The following is a 17859-nucleotide window of genomic DNA, read 5'->3' on the forward strand; positions in this document are numbered from 1 at the left end:
ATATATATACATATATATATATATACATATATATATACATACATATATATATACATACATATATATATACATATATATATATATATATATTCAATTTTTAATGTCCATATAAATTACGTTTTGGAGCGGTAATTAATGTATAATATCCATGAAATATCATAAAGGATTGTTATTTCATTTTCTCTTCAATATTGATTGAAGTTTGAAAACAACACGAACTGTATATACATGTATTATCCATGTAAGAAAAGGACGAGGATTTCTTATAAATAAATAAACCACAAAGAAATAGTAATATTGGTTTATTTTTCAGTAAACACACATGAACACTGTGGAAACTGAAGAAAAGGCAGCATACAAATAACTTAATTTACATAGTGAACATGAAATCAAATAAAACAAAGTGAGCTGTATTGATACAAGATATACTCTCATACATCCGTCCATGTCAACTGATGCCGTCGTCCTCTCTCGATGATTGACAGCTGCACAGCCCTGCCTGCGTCGCTCTCCACCCGGCCTCCGCCATCTTGCCTCTCTCCCTGCCTGCCAGAAGCCGAGTGCGGAAGTGGAAACGGCACTGTGCGGGCTCAGGGTTCCGCCTGTGGACGGCTTACTATATCCTCCAGCCGACACAGCCTGCTATCCATCACATTTTAACCGCTTCTAACCAACAGAGACCCGGGGAGAGATGGCTGGACGGTTACCGGCGTGTGTTGTCGACTGCGGCACAGGGTAAGCTGTTCTAACCGAACCACTGTGCACACAGGGGGCTCGGGTGTCACGGAGAGGCTGAGTACGGTCAGGGACTGTCAGTGTCAGCAGAAGCAGCAGCAACTGGGTGTGTGTCTATCTCTGAGTGTATGCAGACGGCTAGCCAGCGAGCTAATATGCTAACGAACAGCGAACTGTGATTTACTCTCTCCCGGTTACATTCGGAGAGAAACTCGGTCCGGTCATTTGAGCTGCTCTGCCGTGCTCTGTCACCGTTTATTTTTCATGTTCGGTTCCATACTCGTTCGCTAGTCTCATCATTAGCAAGGATTCATCTCTAGGCTGTGTTTTCTTCCTGTCGAAGGGAAGAGTCCAGCCAGTGAAACGCTATGATGCTGGAAGGCACAGCTGGTTTCATTCATTGTGAGCTGGCGGGCCTTTACGGTCTAACGTTCTATGTTCATTTCTAATATGTTGATACAAAACGTGTCCATTGAAGATGTGAGAGTTTAGCTAGTGCAATGCAGAAAATCTTTTCGCTCGTTAGTCTGGATTTGAGCAGGCGCAATACTACTTCCTACTCAGCCTCTACTTCCTCATTCACGCTTTTTAGTCCATATATGGTGGTTTCTGGGCATCCGAGCATGCTGTTTTGATTAGCTTCTCTAATTTGTTTTCTTTGCCAGGCTACCGGCTATTTTCCTAAACGCATTGTCTAAACTTTATTGACCTAATACGATTTAGCTTCAGCAGCAAATGTTGCGTTAAAGGACAGACAGAATAATTCGGGACTAGATGGTCTCTTCGCTCCTCCTGCAGCGGTGTTTGTATGGATTGGTGTGCATACCTCTCTATGCTTTTGGTATTTGGTATATTCTCACTTCTGATCATATTTTCTCTTTAGATGAAGGTTTAAACAATGTGTCTTAAAGATATACTTGAGTCTTAATCGTTGTATTACTGTATCCACATGATCAACATTCTCTTAGTGAGGAAGATAAATTAACTACTGCCGACATGCAGATTAGTCCAAATAACAGTACTCAGCAAGATAGCTATGCTCAGTCAGTTTTGGGGGTCTAACAGTGGTTTGCGTTGCTTGCATGTAGAGGCTTGAACTGGCCACACTTCTCATTGCATACCTCTCCACTGGTCCCCCCCCACCCTCCTCCCTTCAGGCTGTTAACCAGTGTGCTGCTTCTGATCTGCACCGGGACAGCAAAAGAAAGTGCAGCTGAGAATTCGCTTGGCTTGCGCTAGTTTCTACTCATCGAGCAGATGGCCAAACATTACAGTCATAACACATATGTTCCAATATCAATGACTACACAATTTACTTTTTTTTAAATCTCCAGAAATAACACTTGGTCATTTTGTCACAGTTTAAGTTGCTTCACGATTAGTTGTTTTTCAGCGCAAATGTTGGCATGCTATGCCTCTGCAGCTTAGCCAAAGAGTGCCAGCTGTGGGCAGATGTTGTAAAGTGCTGAGGGAGTTCAACAGCTGTCTCCGAGTCATGCTGATAAAGTCCAAACCAGCGACAACTTCCCTTCCTATGACACTTCAATCTATTATTAGAGGAGACTACTACTACTACACGGTGAAAGAACCACAGTCGCATCCAGACTCGGGTATGGTGTTTGTTAGGTTGTCTTTAGTTTGTCTCATCAAGGCCTCCGTAGCAGAAACAGAAATCTCAGGTGTTGCAGCTTAGTGCAGTCAAAGGTTCGGGTGGAGTAGTTCCTCATCTGGCCTAAGCAAACAAGTCGGAATTTCGTAACGTTAGGCTGCAATCATTAATGAGCCTCAGTCAGTGTGGTAATGAATGAAATCACAAGGTGAAGTTATAGAGGACAAAAGTAGGTGCTTCATTGAGCTAACAAAGCGCTCGTCTCCATCTGTGCGATGATGTCCACCGTCAGACACGCGGCGCACAGAAAGCCTGTCGAGGCAGGTCCAGGCAGACAAGCTGGGACTGTTCTGTGGTATGAAGGTGTTCAGAGTTACATTCTGTCACCGTCAGCCCAGAGTGTTGTTACTCTCATGAGGCTGTTGTTGTGTCTCTGAATGGCAATCCATGCTTTTTGTGATTCAAATGACAAAGTGACTGAAGAGGCTGGTCCAAACAGTATGTAAAGTGATGCATTTGATCAAAGAGCAAAGTAGTGGCAGTGACCAAACTCCTGCACACAGGCCTCTGTTAAGCCCAGAGCCACGAGAAGATGCAGTAAGTCGCTGGTGGGAGAAGTTCCCCCGTGTGGGCAGTATGAACCTAGACCTCAGAGATCGACATTTTGTGCCATTCTTTTTATTAATGCTGCACATAGAGGAGCTGCCAACTATTTTTCCCTGTTTCCTGCTGTATTTGAACACAATCTATTGCATGCTCCCGTTGTGTTCTGTCTCCTGGCTCTACCTTAGAAAATCAACATTGGCAGTGCTGTTGGTTTTTCAGTGTGCTAGACAGATATGGGAAGTTGCCAGATAAGATTATATAACTTTATGCACACAGAACGCTGTTTTCAGCTCCTGACAAACCAAAAGTCACTCAGGAAAAATGGTTAGTGGTGCTCGCTGTCACCTGTCGGGTAGTGTCGGTTCATGTCAGAGGAGGGTCCTTTCTGAGAGAGTAATCAAGGCACCTGTGTCATTCAGAGGTTTGACATTAAAATAGCATCTTTTTAGCATTATTTTGTGTTTATTTAGCACCACTTTTGTGCTATGGGGGATGTGTTCATTAGGGTTAATATGGGTCAGCACGTATCTTCTTGGGAACTCTTAGGTTGCCAGGTATTTCTTTTCAGAAGCTGCTGCTTTGTTTGTTTGGTGTTTTTCTTGTAAGTGGTAGCGCTCTGTCACACTGCAACATTAAAGACGCTCATTGTGAGTGCTGTGTCTTAGTCTCATGTTTCTGCTTCCTGTCTGTAGTTATTCTACACAAATGTTTGTTGTTGCCAATATAATAAATGAGATGCACCATTTCCTGTGCAATAGGACGATTTTCACCCAGGAAGAAGAAGCCTTTGGTTTGTGTCCAAGACAGGAAATGAACAGATTTCATCACTTGTTAAATGTTAGAAGTTGGTACTTATGTAGATGAACAAACCAAAGACGTATTTAAGGCACATTAAAGCCTATTTGAGACTAAAGTTTGCTCATAACATTCCCAGGTAATTTCTTCTGATGTGGCCCTTTTGATAGTTGAAGTCCTAGGAGCCTCTATTATGACCAGGATGTGGCCTTTCATGCCCACAGAGCTTTGGCGGGCGCCAGGACTCTGCAGTGTCCTCTGTCAGTCCCTTGGGCCCTGTGTGCAGGAAGTATGGGAGTCCTGTCTGGGCCTAACCCAGTAGGGACTACATCTGGTTAGCATGTGCTAACTAAACACACAGAAGGCTGTGACGTCTGGAGTCTTTGATGCTAAGGCTGACGCTGTCCTAACTGAAAGAACATAGACCTCGTAATGTTGCTTTTGTGTTCCAGTCATGATGATTTTTAGAAACCTCTTTCATCATCATTTTATTCATACGACTTCCCTCTTTAAGGCTTTGTTTGCTTTTTTAGCCCAAAGCGAAGGAGGCAATGACGGATGCAGGTCACAGCCAGTTTATATTAAGGACCGTCAGTTTATGCAGAAGTTAACTTTTTTTTCTTCTTCTCCCTAGACAAATATGAATAGTGTTCAGTTTCCCAATACTACATGAATGGCTCTTTTAATGGTTTCCCATTAGCAAACTCCAGAGAGGCCGCTGCTTTTGGCAGCCAGCCAACCAACCCGCCAAAGGACAGTGATGGCATTGATCAAAACGATAGCACAGGACTAGGGGATGGATGAAGCCAAAAATAGCCTTTTAGTGTAGTAAACTCTCATGCATACAAATGGGGTGTTAGCGGTGTTAGCAGGTGGTCTGGTTTGTCCAGAACATGCAGCCTCTCTGTAATGAAACGTGACGCTTTTCTCCTGCAGTTACACCAAACTGGGCTATGCAGGGAACACAGAGCCGCAGTTCATCGTTCCATCATGTGAGTATCTCACACCCTGACACTAACAATGACCATGAGGCCTCTGTGAAAAGAGGAGCACGTGTGCCTTCCTCCTGTTAGCCGAGATCGTCCCTGTGACCCCGGTCACGGTCCAACATCTCTTTCACGTTCAGTGTTAACGTTTTAGTTTCGGTATGATTTGCACAACAAGCATAACATTTGAATAGTTCGTGATCATTTGAACTTATTTCTCATTCAAATGTACACACCTTTGTAAGAGTGTTTGTCCTCTCTGTTGCGCTCTGTTGAATCCTCCATTTTCCTGTCAGGTATCGCCATCAAAGAGTCGGCCAAGGTGGGAGACCAGGCCCAGCGGAGGATGATGAAGGGGGTGGATGACTTGGATTTCTACATCGGAGATGAAGCAGTAGACAAGCCCTCATATTCCACTAAGGTACACGACCCCGGCAGCTGAGCACGCCCACAAGAAGAAGAAGAAGAACAGCCGGCAAAGCCAATGTTTGACGTTTTTTTCACTTTCTTTAGAGAAGCGCTGTATTCATTGTACATGCGATGCTTTTAGTGATTCGTAAACAAGAAGCAGGTCAAAGGAGAGACTTCACCGCCAGTTTGCTGAAATGTTTTTCTTTTACTCAAACCAAGACTTCATCTTGGACTCCACTCATCAGCACATCGGCACACATTAGTTCAGATGTCCTCTTCAGTACAGGCAGCAGGCCTCTCACAGCAGACTCATCATAGCAGCAGAAATGCTCAGCGACGGCCCTGCTCCCCTTCCGTGTCCCAGTGAGCCAGTTAGCCAGCATGCACTTCACCACAACGGTGTCCCACTTCTGGACCACATACTAATTCTGAGCTGCTTTTCAGTTCGCTGTGTTCACAATAACAATGTGTCAAAATAAAGTATACATGTGTGGACAAATTAGCTCTATTCTCATTAAACATATGAAGCAATAGAGATCACATCTGGGAAAAATACATGTGATTGTACGCGGTGAAGAACGTTTTGTTGTCCTTTTGATAAGTTTATTGAGCAGTGGCTTTCTAAAGATGCAGTTTTATTAACGTCTTATTGTGTCATTTCCTGTTTGTATAAATGGCTAAGTTTGTTGTTTTCTTGTATATTAACTGCAGAAACAGCATACTGAAAGATTAGTATGTATACTGTGTGCAGTAGTATGTCTTTGGGACCTAAAGTGAATGCGGCCGTTATGATCGGTAGTAGTGTCACAGGGGAAGGACTTTCAGAGTCTACTGTCATTCTTGAGTAAGCGTTGTTGAACAAACACTGGACATCGTTCACTCACTTCACCTTCACCTCCAGATGTCGTGAACGATGGCAGTCAGCTGACATAACGACTGCATGATGTCATTTACCATTTTAGACATTGTTGTCGCAGACTCAACCTGCAAACAGAGAAGACACCGTCCTATGTTGATGGACCTGTTGTCAGATTTCATTATGAAAGTGCTGTTATGTCACCAGAAATGAAGAATTACAGTCTGGTTGGTAACTTCCAATAAGAGTAGCTGCTCACATCCAGGATAAATGAGCATAAACAAACCTATTTGTTGGAATGCAGTGCAGATATTTGGCTTCAGTGGCTAGAGAAATTATAGCAGTTTAATCTGAAAGGCAAACTGACTCAATAAATACATAATATAGTGGAGAACAATGTTACTTCTTCTTTAAAGCACAGTTAGTCGTTGAAGCGCACACATTTGACTGTGCGTGTGCTGCAGTGTGTATGCTTTGCATCTTATATTTAGGCTTCTTTTCTTTACCGCCATCGTATCTCAACGGACTGTTCTAATTAGCTGGACCCTTGTACCAACAGTGGCCCATCCGTCACGGGATTGTGGAGGACTGGGACCTAATGGAGCGCTTCATGGAGCAGATCATCTTCAAGTACCTGAGGGCTGAGCCCGAGGACCACTACTTCCTCCTGGTAAGAGGCTTAAGACGGACTAATGGACATTTGTTATAAAATATCCGCCGCCTTCTCTCAGCGTGAAGATAACATTTGGGCTCATGGCCTGTCAACTACAAAATGTTGGCACAAATATCCGTTCTTTGCAGCCAAAATAGCACTTCTTGGTCTCACGTAAGCTTGTTGCCACCACATGACAAAAAAAAAAATATTTTAACTCATGCTAGTTGCATCCAGGCTTTCATAGTTCCATATTATAATTGTAATGGGGAATCAAAGCCTGCTTATGTTACAGAATAACTGTCCTCTGTGTATGTGTGTGTATGTGTGTGTATGTGTGTGTGTGTGTGTGTGTGTGTGTGTGTATATTCTTCTCCGTCTGCAGACAGAGCCTCCTCTGAACACACCAGAGAACCGAGAGTACACAGCCGAGATCATGTTCGAGTCCTTCAATGTGCCGGGGCTGTACATCGCTGTGCAGGTGAGCTATGTTGGCTCATCTAGTGCGTGTAATATGAGGAGATAAACTTCTCTTCTGATTTATGATTCTGTTAACCTAATATGCACTCAATAGTGCTTCCTCATGTGACCATGACAGCGTGGTGTAGTAGGACACGGGGATGTGTTTTACATGTGAACACTCAGTCAGGATGTGATCAGCATGACATTTGTGTGTGTGTGTGTGTGTGTGTGTGTGTGTGTGTGTGTGTGTGTGTGTGCGTGTGCGTGCGCCAGGCTGTGCTTGCTCTAGCAGCCTCCTGGACGTCCAGACAGGTGGGAGAGAGGACGCTGACGGGCACCGTCATCGACAGCGGAGACGGCGTCACCCACGTCATCCCTGTGGTGAGTCTCCATCTATCGCTCGCTCTCGCTGGCCGTGTCGCTCTTCAACATCCACATGTGTGGCCAGACATATGGCTCATATGTTCCCACAACCATTTCATTTTCATAGAAGTTTATTTGTGTTTATTTATCTCAATTAAAAACAAGTCACAATGGCTAGGTGGGACTTTTTGTAAATTCCTTAGGGGGCCTTTCTGTTCTCATTTCTGAGGGAGTCTTGGTCATTTATTTTGCTTTGTTCAGAATATTGATTGGCATTTCAAGCAAAAAGACCGTTTGATAATCTCTGGGAAGTATTCCATCATTATTCAAAGATGGTGTTTTCTCTAGTTTGTTTGAGTTTTTATTTTATAAAGATAATGACCAGTTCAGAATGGTGTTTTTATAATCATTAATTTTGTGCTCATTCCCTTAATTTTTACCTTTTTTAAAAAGAAAACTGACAACTCACGTTTAAGCATGCTGAGGGGCAGCAGACAGTGTGTAGGAACAGTGTGTATTTTGAGGTTTCATACACTACGTGGACAGCACTGAGACATTTTCCACCCGTCTACTTGCTCAGTAACAGGATAGTGTTTAAAAGTAGGCCAAAGAGTTCCAGAGGCTGGAAGGAATAACTCAGTTTTAGGAAATGTGCTTGCAGAATACATTCAGAGGCTGGGTGACTGAGTCAGCATGTCTGCAGCCACTGCTGAACATGCTTAAAAACTGAGCCAAACACAACAGCACGGGGATAGGGAGGCCTCGCTGCACTGATGGAAGAATGTCAAGCTATACTGTAGACTTGTGGCGTGTATGACATGACTCTGTTTCCCCTTCTCTCTCAGGCTGAAGGCTATGTAATCGGCAGCTGTATAAAGCACATCCCCATCGCAGGGCGAGACATCACCTACTTCACCCAGCAGCTGCTGAGGGAGAGGGAGGTGGGCATCCCACCGGAGCAGTCGCTGGAGACGGCCAAGGCAGTCAAGGTGGGTCCTCAGCTCCACTTCCTCATCGAATGGCTTCTCTGTGCATCCTGTGCAGAGGCTCCAGACAACACACCGACTGCCCTATCATATTACACTGATCTCATATGAGAGACATATCATTAAGTAGCTACAACAGAACATGGGTTAGTATATGACATCATACATTCAAAATTAAAGTAGATAGCAAAACATTATACAATACTGATAACAGTTAGAAAGTGAGAGAAAAAGTAAATATAGGAATATTTGAAGAATATTGTATTGGGGGTTGGATGTTAAGTATGTTTAGCTCACTGTAACGTTAGATATGAAGTCCTGACATGGACATTATATGAATATTATAGTGAGGTAGTTATTTATTGTGTTATGCAAGAGCTGCTTGTGGTGAAACATAGTTAAACAGTACATTTCCATCAAAGAAGCTTAGTCCTGAAAGCATCATTTAATGAACAATAAAACACGAAATGAACTTTATCTGCTAAATCCTCCTGTTCCTCCAGCTGATGGTACCTGAATGTAACTGTGCACATAGTTGGACATCCTGCTTCTCATAACTAGCTGTTTTTCATCAGACTATATGTTTCAGACCGTCTTTCTTGTATACCTCAGGAACACAGTTTGTGTTCATAAGTGTGTTGACACTTTAATCCCTGGGATTTCTTTTGTCTGCCGTCCATAAATATATCATATCATATATTGCTTATTGGAATAATGTGAAGTAGTTCAGTGCTTTGTGTTGGTGTTGGATTTGATTGCAGTCCTGCTGCATAATATAAAGCACCTCTTACTGTCTTGGTGAAATATATTTGGCATAATCATAAACACATAAACATGTTTTCTGCACACAGAATTGGAGTTTATTAATTTTACCACTTAAGGAAAATACCAATTGGATGGCATTGGAGACACATTTCCTTATAATTAAAGCGGTCAGATTTTTATGTAAGCCCAGTAAAGAAAAAAAGATGAAAGAAAGTGATTTTAGTGACAAACTAAAAATTATGACTCGGTATCTCAAAATAATGACTCGGTATCTCAAAATAATGACTCGGTATCTCAAAATAATGACTCGGTATCTCATAATAATGACTCGGTATCTCAAAATAATGACTCGGTATCTCATAATAATGACTCGGTATCTCATAATAATGACTCGGTATCTCAAAATATTCAAAAAGTTTCTCATCAATTTGAGGTGTTAAGTCAATATTTTGAGATACAAAGTCATTATTTTATGAAAGTTTGTTATGACTTACCGGCTTTTCTTTTTCATCACATTGGCAGAAACAGGCCTCCATAGCATTGTGTGAAGGCGTAGTGTAACGTGTGTGTCTCTGGAGGAGGAGGCTCACAGTGGGGGACTGAGATTACACATGAAGTTGTGTTTGACCGTGCTGAGGTCCATGACTTATGTAGCTGACATGAGTTTCGGTCTTTCAGTCTTGTTGACCCCATAGCGATAGTGATGAACTATGGATGTCTGTACTTTTATCTTAATGACACCAGGTGGCACTATAGGTCTGCCTGTTACACTCAGCTGGTGTCCTTCACACCCCCTCCCTGCTTTTGTTCTGATTGTTTAGTTTGTGATAATGAACACCGTTCCTCAACCTGAGAGCAACCACAGCTCCAGATGAGTTTGTTCTCCATTGGCACGGATCACGAGCAGACATGACTTCATGTTGATTCTGTTTGCCTTCTCTTATTGTTGCTCCTGCCGTCAGTCACCACGTTTTATTGATTCACCTGAATTCCTCCATGTTTATTAAATAGCTTGTTATCCAAGACTTTGTCCTCGATGTCAAAGAGCATCATTCATTACCCCGAGACAGACGAACAAGAAATAATGTCGATTGAAATAATTAGCATTAGCATCGAGGGGAATGCAAGTTGTGCATATTGCCAATCATGTCTGGAAAGGTCCACTCCACTGCTGTCTGGCTCGCAGTGTGGACCACTGTCCCTGCTAATCGCACTAATGGCGTCTCCTCCCAACCCTGTATACCGTTATGTTCTGCTCATTCATTGTCACTATTGCACCAGCAAAATCAACTACACTGCAAAGCTTTCAAATGGAATGCGTTTTTATAACTTCACAAATAGCCGTAGAAGCCATCAGCAAGGGAAACAAAAAACAGCCCATGCTCTCATTATCACTCCTGCATAGAAGAAGAAGAAGAAGAACATCTGTATGGTTCAAAGTGATGATGTAGATGCTTTAAAAACAATCAGTGTGTTCGAAGTATTATACCATTTAGAAATAAAGCAACTTGCTGCAAACAGTTCATTTCCTGTTAGAGCTGAATTTGTATGCAACACATTATTTCCATAACGTTTTGTTGACCACATGCTAACTTTGATAGACGTATATCAGCTCTAGCGAACTAAAACGACACACATTCCAGCAGCTAGCAGCGGTGCTAACGCTAACACAGACCACAGATTTTCTGTGTGTCCGAATCCATCAACTGGTAGCTCGGGTTGAAAGCACAGAGTTAATTCCTGCTGTTTGAAGCACTCGTTCAGGTTATTATATCCCTAACATTAGCTCGTGTATATACTGTATATATAAATATACCAGATGTTATGTCAGTGCAAACACTCCCATTAGAGACGAGTGCAGTGGGAACAGGCAAAGCTTTACTCAAAAGTCAGCGCATGATTGAACAAGTATTGTTTCTCAGCTACGCAGAATCATGAAGTGCACACTTGTTTGTAAAAGAGTGATGTGTTTTCTATCCAAAGCCACCAGTCTGCCTCCTCGACCAGCTGTCACCAAATCCCCTGAACCTCTAAACACACATGAAACTGACAAACGTTGGCGCTGTTCATTAAACAGGCCGAAACACACAGTGACAGCCTTAAAACAAGACTTTCCTCCATCCAACCATCCAACTCTCTCATAAAGACCAGGACTCAGACCAGATCAGTGCAGCTGACCGCTAATTATCCACTCTGAGCTACCAGTTTCCATTTCCCCCTATTACAGTTTAAGACATAAAAACAACTCATGTTGATCTTCTCATAAGCTCTCAATCAATCCTGTTTGTTTTTTTTGTGCAATGCTGATTACACAACTTTACCCCCCCACCAGGAGCGTTACAGCTACGTGTGCCCAGATCTAGTCAAAGAATTCAGCAAGTACGACACGGATGGCTCCAAGTGGATCAAGCAGTACACCGGTATCAACTCTGTCAGCAAGAAGGAGTTCACCATCGATGTGGGCTACGAGCGCTTCCTGGGGCCCGAGATCTTCTTCCACCCAGAGGTCAGTGCAGTGTGGATCATCTGGACCGTCGTCATGTGTTTAACAATGCTGCTGTTTACACACACACACAAGTATATTTCATTGCACATTGCTTAAACATATTTTGGGTGTGTTCATTATTTTTGTAGCTTTTGGTGCATGCACCGCACAGCACAACATGTCTTCTTTGTTTACTCACCATCCCAGTTCGCCAACCCGGACTTCACCCAGCCCATCTCTGAGGTGGTGGACGAGGTCATTCAGAACTGTCCTATCGACGTCAGACGTCCTCTCTACAAGGTGAGCTGACTCTCACCTTGATGACGGCACGCGACGGGGCAAGGCTTTCCACCATTCAATAAGACCTGAAATGATTACATCATTTCTTACATATTCAGACCCATCAGTGAACTGATTCAAGGGTCTGTAAGATTTGTAACGATGTTTGACATACAGGAAAGAACTGCAGCGTTTTGTTATTCATATCTAAGCAGACTATCAGAATAACAGTCTTAAACTCTTTTACATGCGGTACATGCAGGTTTGTTAATCAAGGGAACCCTGGCTAACAATAATAGTGTGTGGTGCAGTAGCACTGGCCGACATCAGACACTCTGGCGCTTACTGGAAGTAGTTTTAGTAAACGGTGAAGTCATTTGTCCAAAGATTGAATGTTGTCTGTAACCTTTCCCACTGAAGTCAAAAGCCAGCTGTTAGTGAGTGTTGGTGGGTTTAGGGTCCAGTGGGGAAGGAGCTTTATGGCATCATTTTCAGGGGAGATTATATTTTAGCTTCTATTCAAATTATGGTTAGGGGTCTTGTGTCTGATATTTTGTGACAGTGCCCAGCCTGCTGTACTTTCCTCCAGACTGATTGGACACTAAAATGATGAGAAGGAGTGAGTGCGGTTCACACGTTGCTGTTTATCAGCTGTCAGGCACACTGGCAGCACCGGGTGCTTCTTATTCCACAGCTGTGTGATCCCCATCACCTTCTCTCCCACAGAACGTTGTCCTGTCGGGAGGCTCCACCATGTTCAGGGACTTTGGCCGCCGTCTGCAGAGAGACTTAAAGAGATCGGTTGACGCCCGACTGAAGATGAGCGAGGAGCTGAGTGGAGGCAAGCTCAAGGTGAGAGCGCACTTTCATGCATACGCAGCAGAGATCGATACCGCCCGACAAAACACAATTACTGCGAGAGGAGTGAAACTGAGGGAAAAAATGTCCTTCCAGACCACAATTATTGTTGTCACAGATGTGTATTGAATGTAGATTAGTTGATTTCAATTGCAAATGTATTAAGCACAAACCCAGGGGGGTCGTCAAATGGAATGCAATTGAAATGTTTCACCTTCAGCGAAGAAGTTAGTTCCTCCTGCCTCCTCCTCACTTGGTCGAGCTGTGAAGTCCGTACCTGTGATTCATCTCGGTGAGAATGTCATCCAGCCTGAAGCTGACTGGCATCTGTAAGTCCTCCTCAGGCATGGAGGGAGCTAATCCAATGCTGCATTTACCAAGTCATGGGAGCAGGTTAATAAGAACAAAACCGACTCTACATCTGTCCCAAAACATCCTCAAACAATCTCCTTCAAAAATGACATCACAATATGTACAATAAGTAAAACAACAGTGTTCCTGGGGAAGCAGGTGCTGTGATCTATGATACAAATCTATGATAAAAAAATCAATGCATGTATAATATGCTGCTGTTTGCATCCCTCCTGGTGCAAGTTAAAGTACGGCTTTGTTGGTCATGTTTTTCTTGTGTTGTAAATAGCTACAGCTGCATTCCATCGTGTTGCAGAATGAATCCCTGAATAACTTGTTCAGACTGAAGGAGTTAGTGTTGTAATTGTGAAGTATGCATCGTGCAGACAGATTTTGCTCTGCTGTAGAGAACATGTCGATGATATCTGTGAAACGTGCGCAGGTTTAAGATTCCTAATGCCGGGTCTTTAAATGCTCCTTTCAGTGACTCCTCCCCTTTCTGTCCCGTGATCACTGCCTCCCACACTGGAGCTCCCAGGTGGAGTGTAACTGATCCCCGTTCTTCTCTGTCCTCCCTCCGCAGCCCAAACCAATCGATGTCCAAGTCATCACTCACCACATGCAGAGATATGCCGTGTGGTTTGGTGGATCCATGTTAGCATCCACTGTAAGTATTTCCAACATGCACCGCACTACTTCATCAACACTAGTTCCACATCGTGACGGGAGGAGGAGGTCTACTTTTAGATTCACAGACGCTGTCAGCTGGTGTCACGCTGAAGGCCATGCGCTACTTTTGTTCAATCCCTATTTGCTGTGGAACTCATTGTCGTCCCACTGTGTGGAAGTGAATCTTCATTTTTCTTTTTTCCCCCCTTGATGAGTTATTTGTGTGAGCGCAGCTGATCATTTAACCAGCAGGAGATGTGACTGTGAGCAAAGGTCTCTGACAGGTGATTCACAAAAGGCTAATTGTTCCCAGATGGAGATGATTGTTCTCACGTTTCTCAGTTAAAGGACTCTGTGCTCCATATCAACAGCTCTGTAGGAATCTAGTTCTTCTTCATCATCATCATCCGAGTGGTTTCAAACATTTGTCCAAAATTGTAAATAAATATGTAAATATTAAAGTATAAGAATCTGATGATGTCGTACAAACATTACCGCTAACGAGGTCGGTTCATTATTTAAACTCCAATCATCATTATTTTCTTCTTATTTTGTCACAGAGATTAAAATCCTGTTTCGTGCAAAAGCTGAAGATTACAGCGTTGAGAAAATTGAAACAGAATGTGAAGCTTCATCTTTAAATCTCTGGATGAATTCAGCAGCTCTCCGCTGTGTTCTGAACCGTGGCCAGCGTCTCTCCAGCGCTGCAGTGTTTTGAGTAGTTTGTCCTCCGCGACAAACACGATTTCTCAGAAACAAAGTTGAAAGTCCAAACACAAACCTACAGGGTCTCATTATCCACGAGAGGCCCGTGCTTCTATGTGAAAGGATTTGATCATTTCTAGAACCTTCACACGACTCGACACCCTGGTCATGAAGGAGAAATAATCAACTTCTCGGTTTGACTTTAAAGCTTTCACGTTTGCTTTCCAAAAAACACATCTATCTGATAGAAGATCTCTGAGAAGATGAGCAGCAGCAGTTTGTTTAAGATAAAAAACATCACGCCCCAACAAAGAAAACAACACCTGCAGACAATAGATCTATTTAATGATGTGTTTAGTGTGTTTTATGTTCTCACCTTCATTTTCTGTTGGTGCTTCCACAGCCGGAGTTCTACCAGGTCTGCCACACCAAAAAGGACTACGAAGAGATCGGGCCGAGCATCTGTCGCCACAACCCTGTGTTTGGAGTCATGTCTTAACTTTGGCCCTCCAAACGTCTCACAGTGGGGGGGTGGGGGGGGGGGTTAGGCTGTGTAAAGGACAGGAGGCAGGGGACGGTGGGGCTTTTGTGCTTTTTCATTACTTGTTCAGCTATGGATGTGTGGGACGGGAAGGCGATCCAGAATATAAAAAGGAGAAAGAAAAGAGACCAGACGCAGACGGGCTGGAAATTTATTGTGAATGTTCCTTTTTTTTTTAAACATTTTTTTTATTTGTCAAAATGAGGGAAAATGGTTTGTAAGCCAAAAGAGTTTGAAGAACATTTCTGTGTCTGTTGAGCAACATGCAGTGAGCGATGATGATGATGGTGTTCTTGGAGGCCTAGCATGATGAGAACAACATGAATAGTTCAATCCTGACACCAGAACGTATTATTTATGTTTATAAAACACGAGTCCAGACGACATCCCATGACTCTTGAGATCATCGACGAGTTTAGAACATATTATTGTCTCCTTTATTTTACGCATTTATTTTCTCCAGCTTCAAATGCACACGTCTGTATCACGGTGAGAGCTTGTTTATATTTCATACAAAAAAAGTTTTTTATATGTAAAACTTGGGAAATCAGGGGTAGAAAAATAAAGAATAGATAACGGTATCAGCAAGAGACTGAACCCACGATGCAGCTTTATACGCAGTATTTCCTTTAGTCTGATAGTTCTCCCACGTGTCATCGCTGGCTCCCCTTTAATTCTTCATACAGAACTTTTAATTCACCACTATGTCAGGATTCCACCTCTGTGATGCTGGGAAAGAAAAGAGGACTTACCGAGGTTATAAAGATGGAACTGAATGAGGACGACTGTCAGACCAGTATTGTTCGAACAGAAGTTCTTTTTTTTTTTTTTTTTTTTAATAATTAAATACCAAATTATTAAAATAATGGGATTTGTGTATTTAATGCCTTGCAACATTCCAATAAAGGCTCCAATTTGTTTCTAAGTGCTGGAGTCTTGGTCCTTTCTTCTTTATTTCTACTCCATCACTGACGCTTTCTATCGGGGCCTCATTCACTGATCGATCTCACTCTTTATTCATTCTGTTGGGAATATACACAACACGAGGGGCAGTCTGAACAGCCAAACAGGTGGAATGTCCAAAGGAATTTAATTCAATTAGCAAAAAAGGAGGTAATGAGTTTATTCTGGTTTGTTTGTTTGTCAGCAGAATTGCGGAAAAACTACCGGCCCTATTTCCATGAACCTTGGTGGAAGGCTGTAGCACAGGCCAAGGAAGAAACCATTGAACCAGAATCACGGGGCGAATACACACTTTATTTGCAAATACACACTTTGTTTGTTTATTTTGAAACTGCTTTGGCGGTGGTCTGCCCCCTCTTGAGTGCAAAATTAAGACGCAGTTCCTATTGTGGCTGCTAGGCGTCACTATCATCACATGGGAATATCTGTCACAGGAAGCAGACGAGTGCCAGATGGGTGACGTGGTTAGTACCATTAATCTCATCCCATCATGAGTGTTTCAGCTCCAGGGGACTGTCAGGCTTTTCTCTCTGAAACTGATGCACAGTCACAGGGATGTGATCTACCGCTCACAGAGTTACAGATGTACCCTGGTTTAGTCCTGGGACAGTTCAGGAACACTTCTTTACTCTGAGATGTGCCTCCACCTTCCCTCCACTTCTGCAATGCCCTCTGCAGCTGAGTGGAGGTAGACCAGTGCTTCAGGAGAACGACCCACCACCACAGCTGTCTGCACACGAGACAGCCATGATGAAAAGACGTGTTGAGGAGCTCTTTGCCACTGGAGTCCTCTGGGGGGTTTTGACCCCCAGCTGCCTCCCTCCTGCCAGAGCTGGAGCTCAGAGAGGGGAGACTCTCCTTCCAGCTCTCCTTCCACGTGTGACGCCACAGCAGACTCAGTGACTGTTAGTGATGTGAAACATCACTGCCAGTCATTTCTACCTGGCTGTATGATAATATAACTGATCTAAAGGCACCTGGAGACCCAACAGACCTGCAGAGAGGCTTCTTCTGACCACTCGAAGCACTTTACTGCATGTCAACATTCACCCATTCACACACATTCATACTCGGAGGTGCCCCCTGCTCATCAGAGTTGTATCTTAATGCACACACACACACACCGTGTGCCGTTTAGGAGCCTTGTGTTCGGTATTCAGGCCATTGCCATCTTTCTTTACGTTAGCTGCTGTTTCTCTGTGGCATAAAGGGCGGGAGGTAGACTCCCTGTCAGAGCTCTGCAGTTAACGGTAGTGCGGTACAGCTGTGGCTTTAGCCACACTCCATAATGCAAATTGTACATCCTATCATCAGGTGTATCATGATTGTTTTTGATATGGCAAAACAAATGTTAAGAATCTCATCAAACACAGTTGTGACTCAGTAGTTACTGTGTGTTGGCTCTGTGGGGTAATGTTAATAGAAGTGGGATCTTTAAGAGAAAACATAAAGGGGAGAAAAAACCCTCTAAAATAAATGTATGTATCTATGGTAAACTCCAAATAAGTTACTGCCACATATTGCTTATTCAGTGCATTGTGAAAACTCTTGCACAACTACTGCCAAACGTGTTGTTACCCAGACTCCATGTCTTGTGGTACATGTAGAATTTTAAATGTGAAGTTGTGTGTGGAAGACAGGCCAGCAAAAGCCCAGAGAAAAACATAGACAATGAGAAGAAAAGGGGGAAATATATTGCAAAGTTTTGCAATACTCGAGAGCAGCAGCTGTCAGATGGATCGACAGGATCGACACTTTAGATGCACTTCAGCCGATGGGCCT

The 17859-nt window shown here is 43.2% G+C and overlaps 1 protein-coding gene across 1 annotated transcript; it reads left to right on the forward strand.

Annotated features, from left to right (window-relative positions):
* The first annotated feature begins 505 nt into the window (after positions 1 to 505).
* On the forward strand, positions 506 to 16039 carry LOC116395818 (actin-related protein 3-like). The gene is made up of 12 exons (XM_031869964.1): positions 506 to 735; positions 4682 to 4737; positions 5028 to 5152; positions 6558 to 6668; positions 7036 to 7131; positions 7386 to 7493; positions 8321 to 8464; positions 11559 to 11732; positions 11919 to 12011; positions 12717 to 12842; positions 13783 to 13866; positions 14977 to 16039. Exons 1-12 carry the CDS (start codon positions 692 to 694, stop codon positions 15070 to 15072), a joined length of 1257 nt encoding a protein of 418 aa, XP_031725824.1. The 5' UTR covers positions 506 to 691; the 3' UTR covers positions 15073 to 16039.
* Positions 16040 to 17859: the final 1820 nt, after the last annotated feature.

Source organism: Anarrhichthys ocellatus, unplaced genomic scaffold (genome assembly GCF_004355925.1).
Source record: "Anarrhichthys ocellatus isolate YVR2014 unplaced genomic scaffold, GSC_Weel_1.0 scaffold50, whole genome shotgun sequence".
Classification (NCBI taxonomy): domain Eukaryota; kingdom Metazoa; phylum Chordata; class Actinopteri; order Perciformes; family Anarhichadidae; genus Anarrhichthys; species Anarrhichthys ocellatus.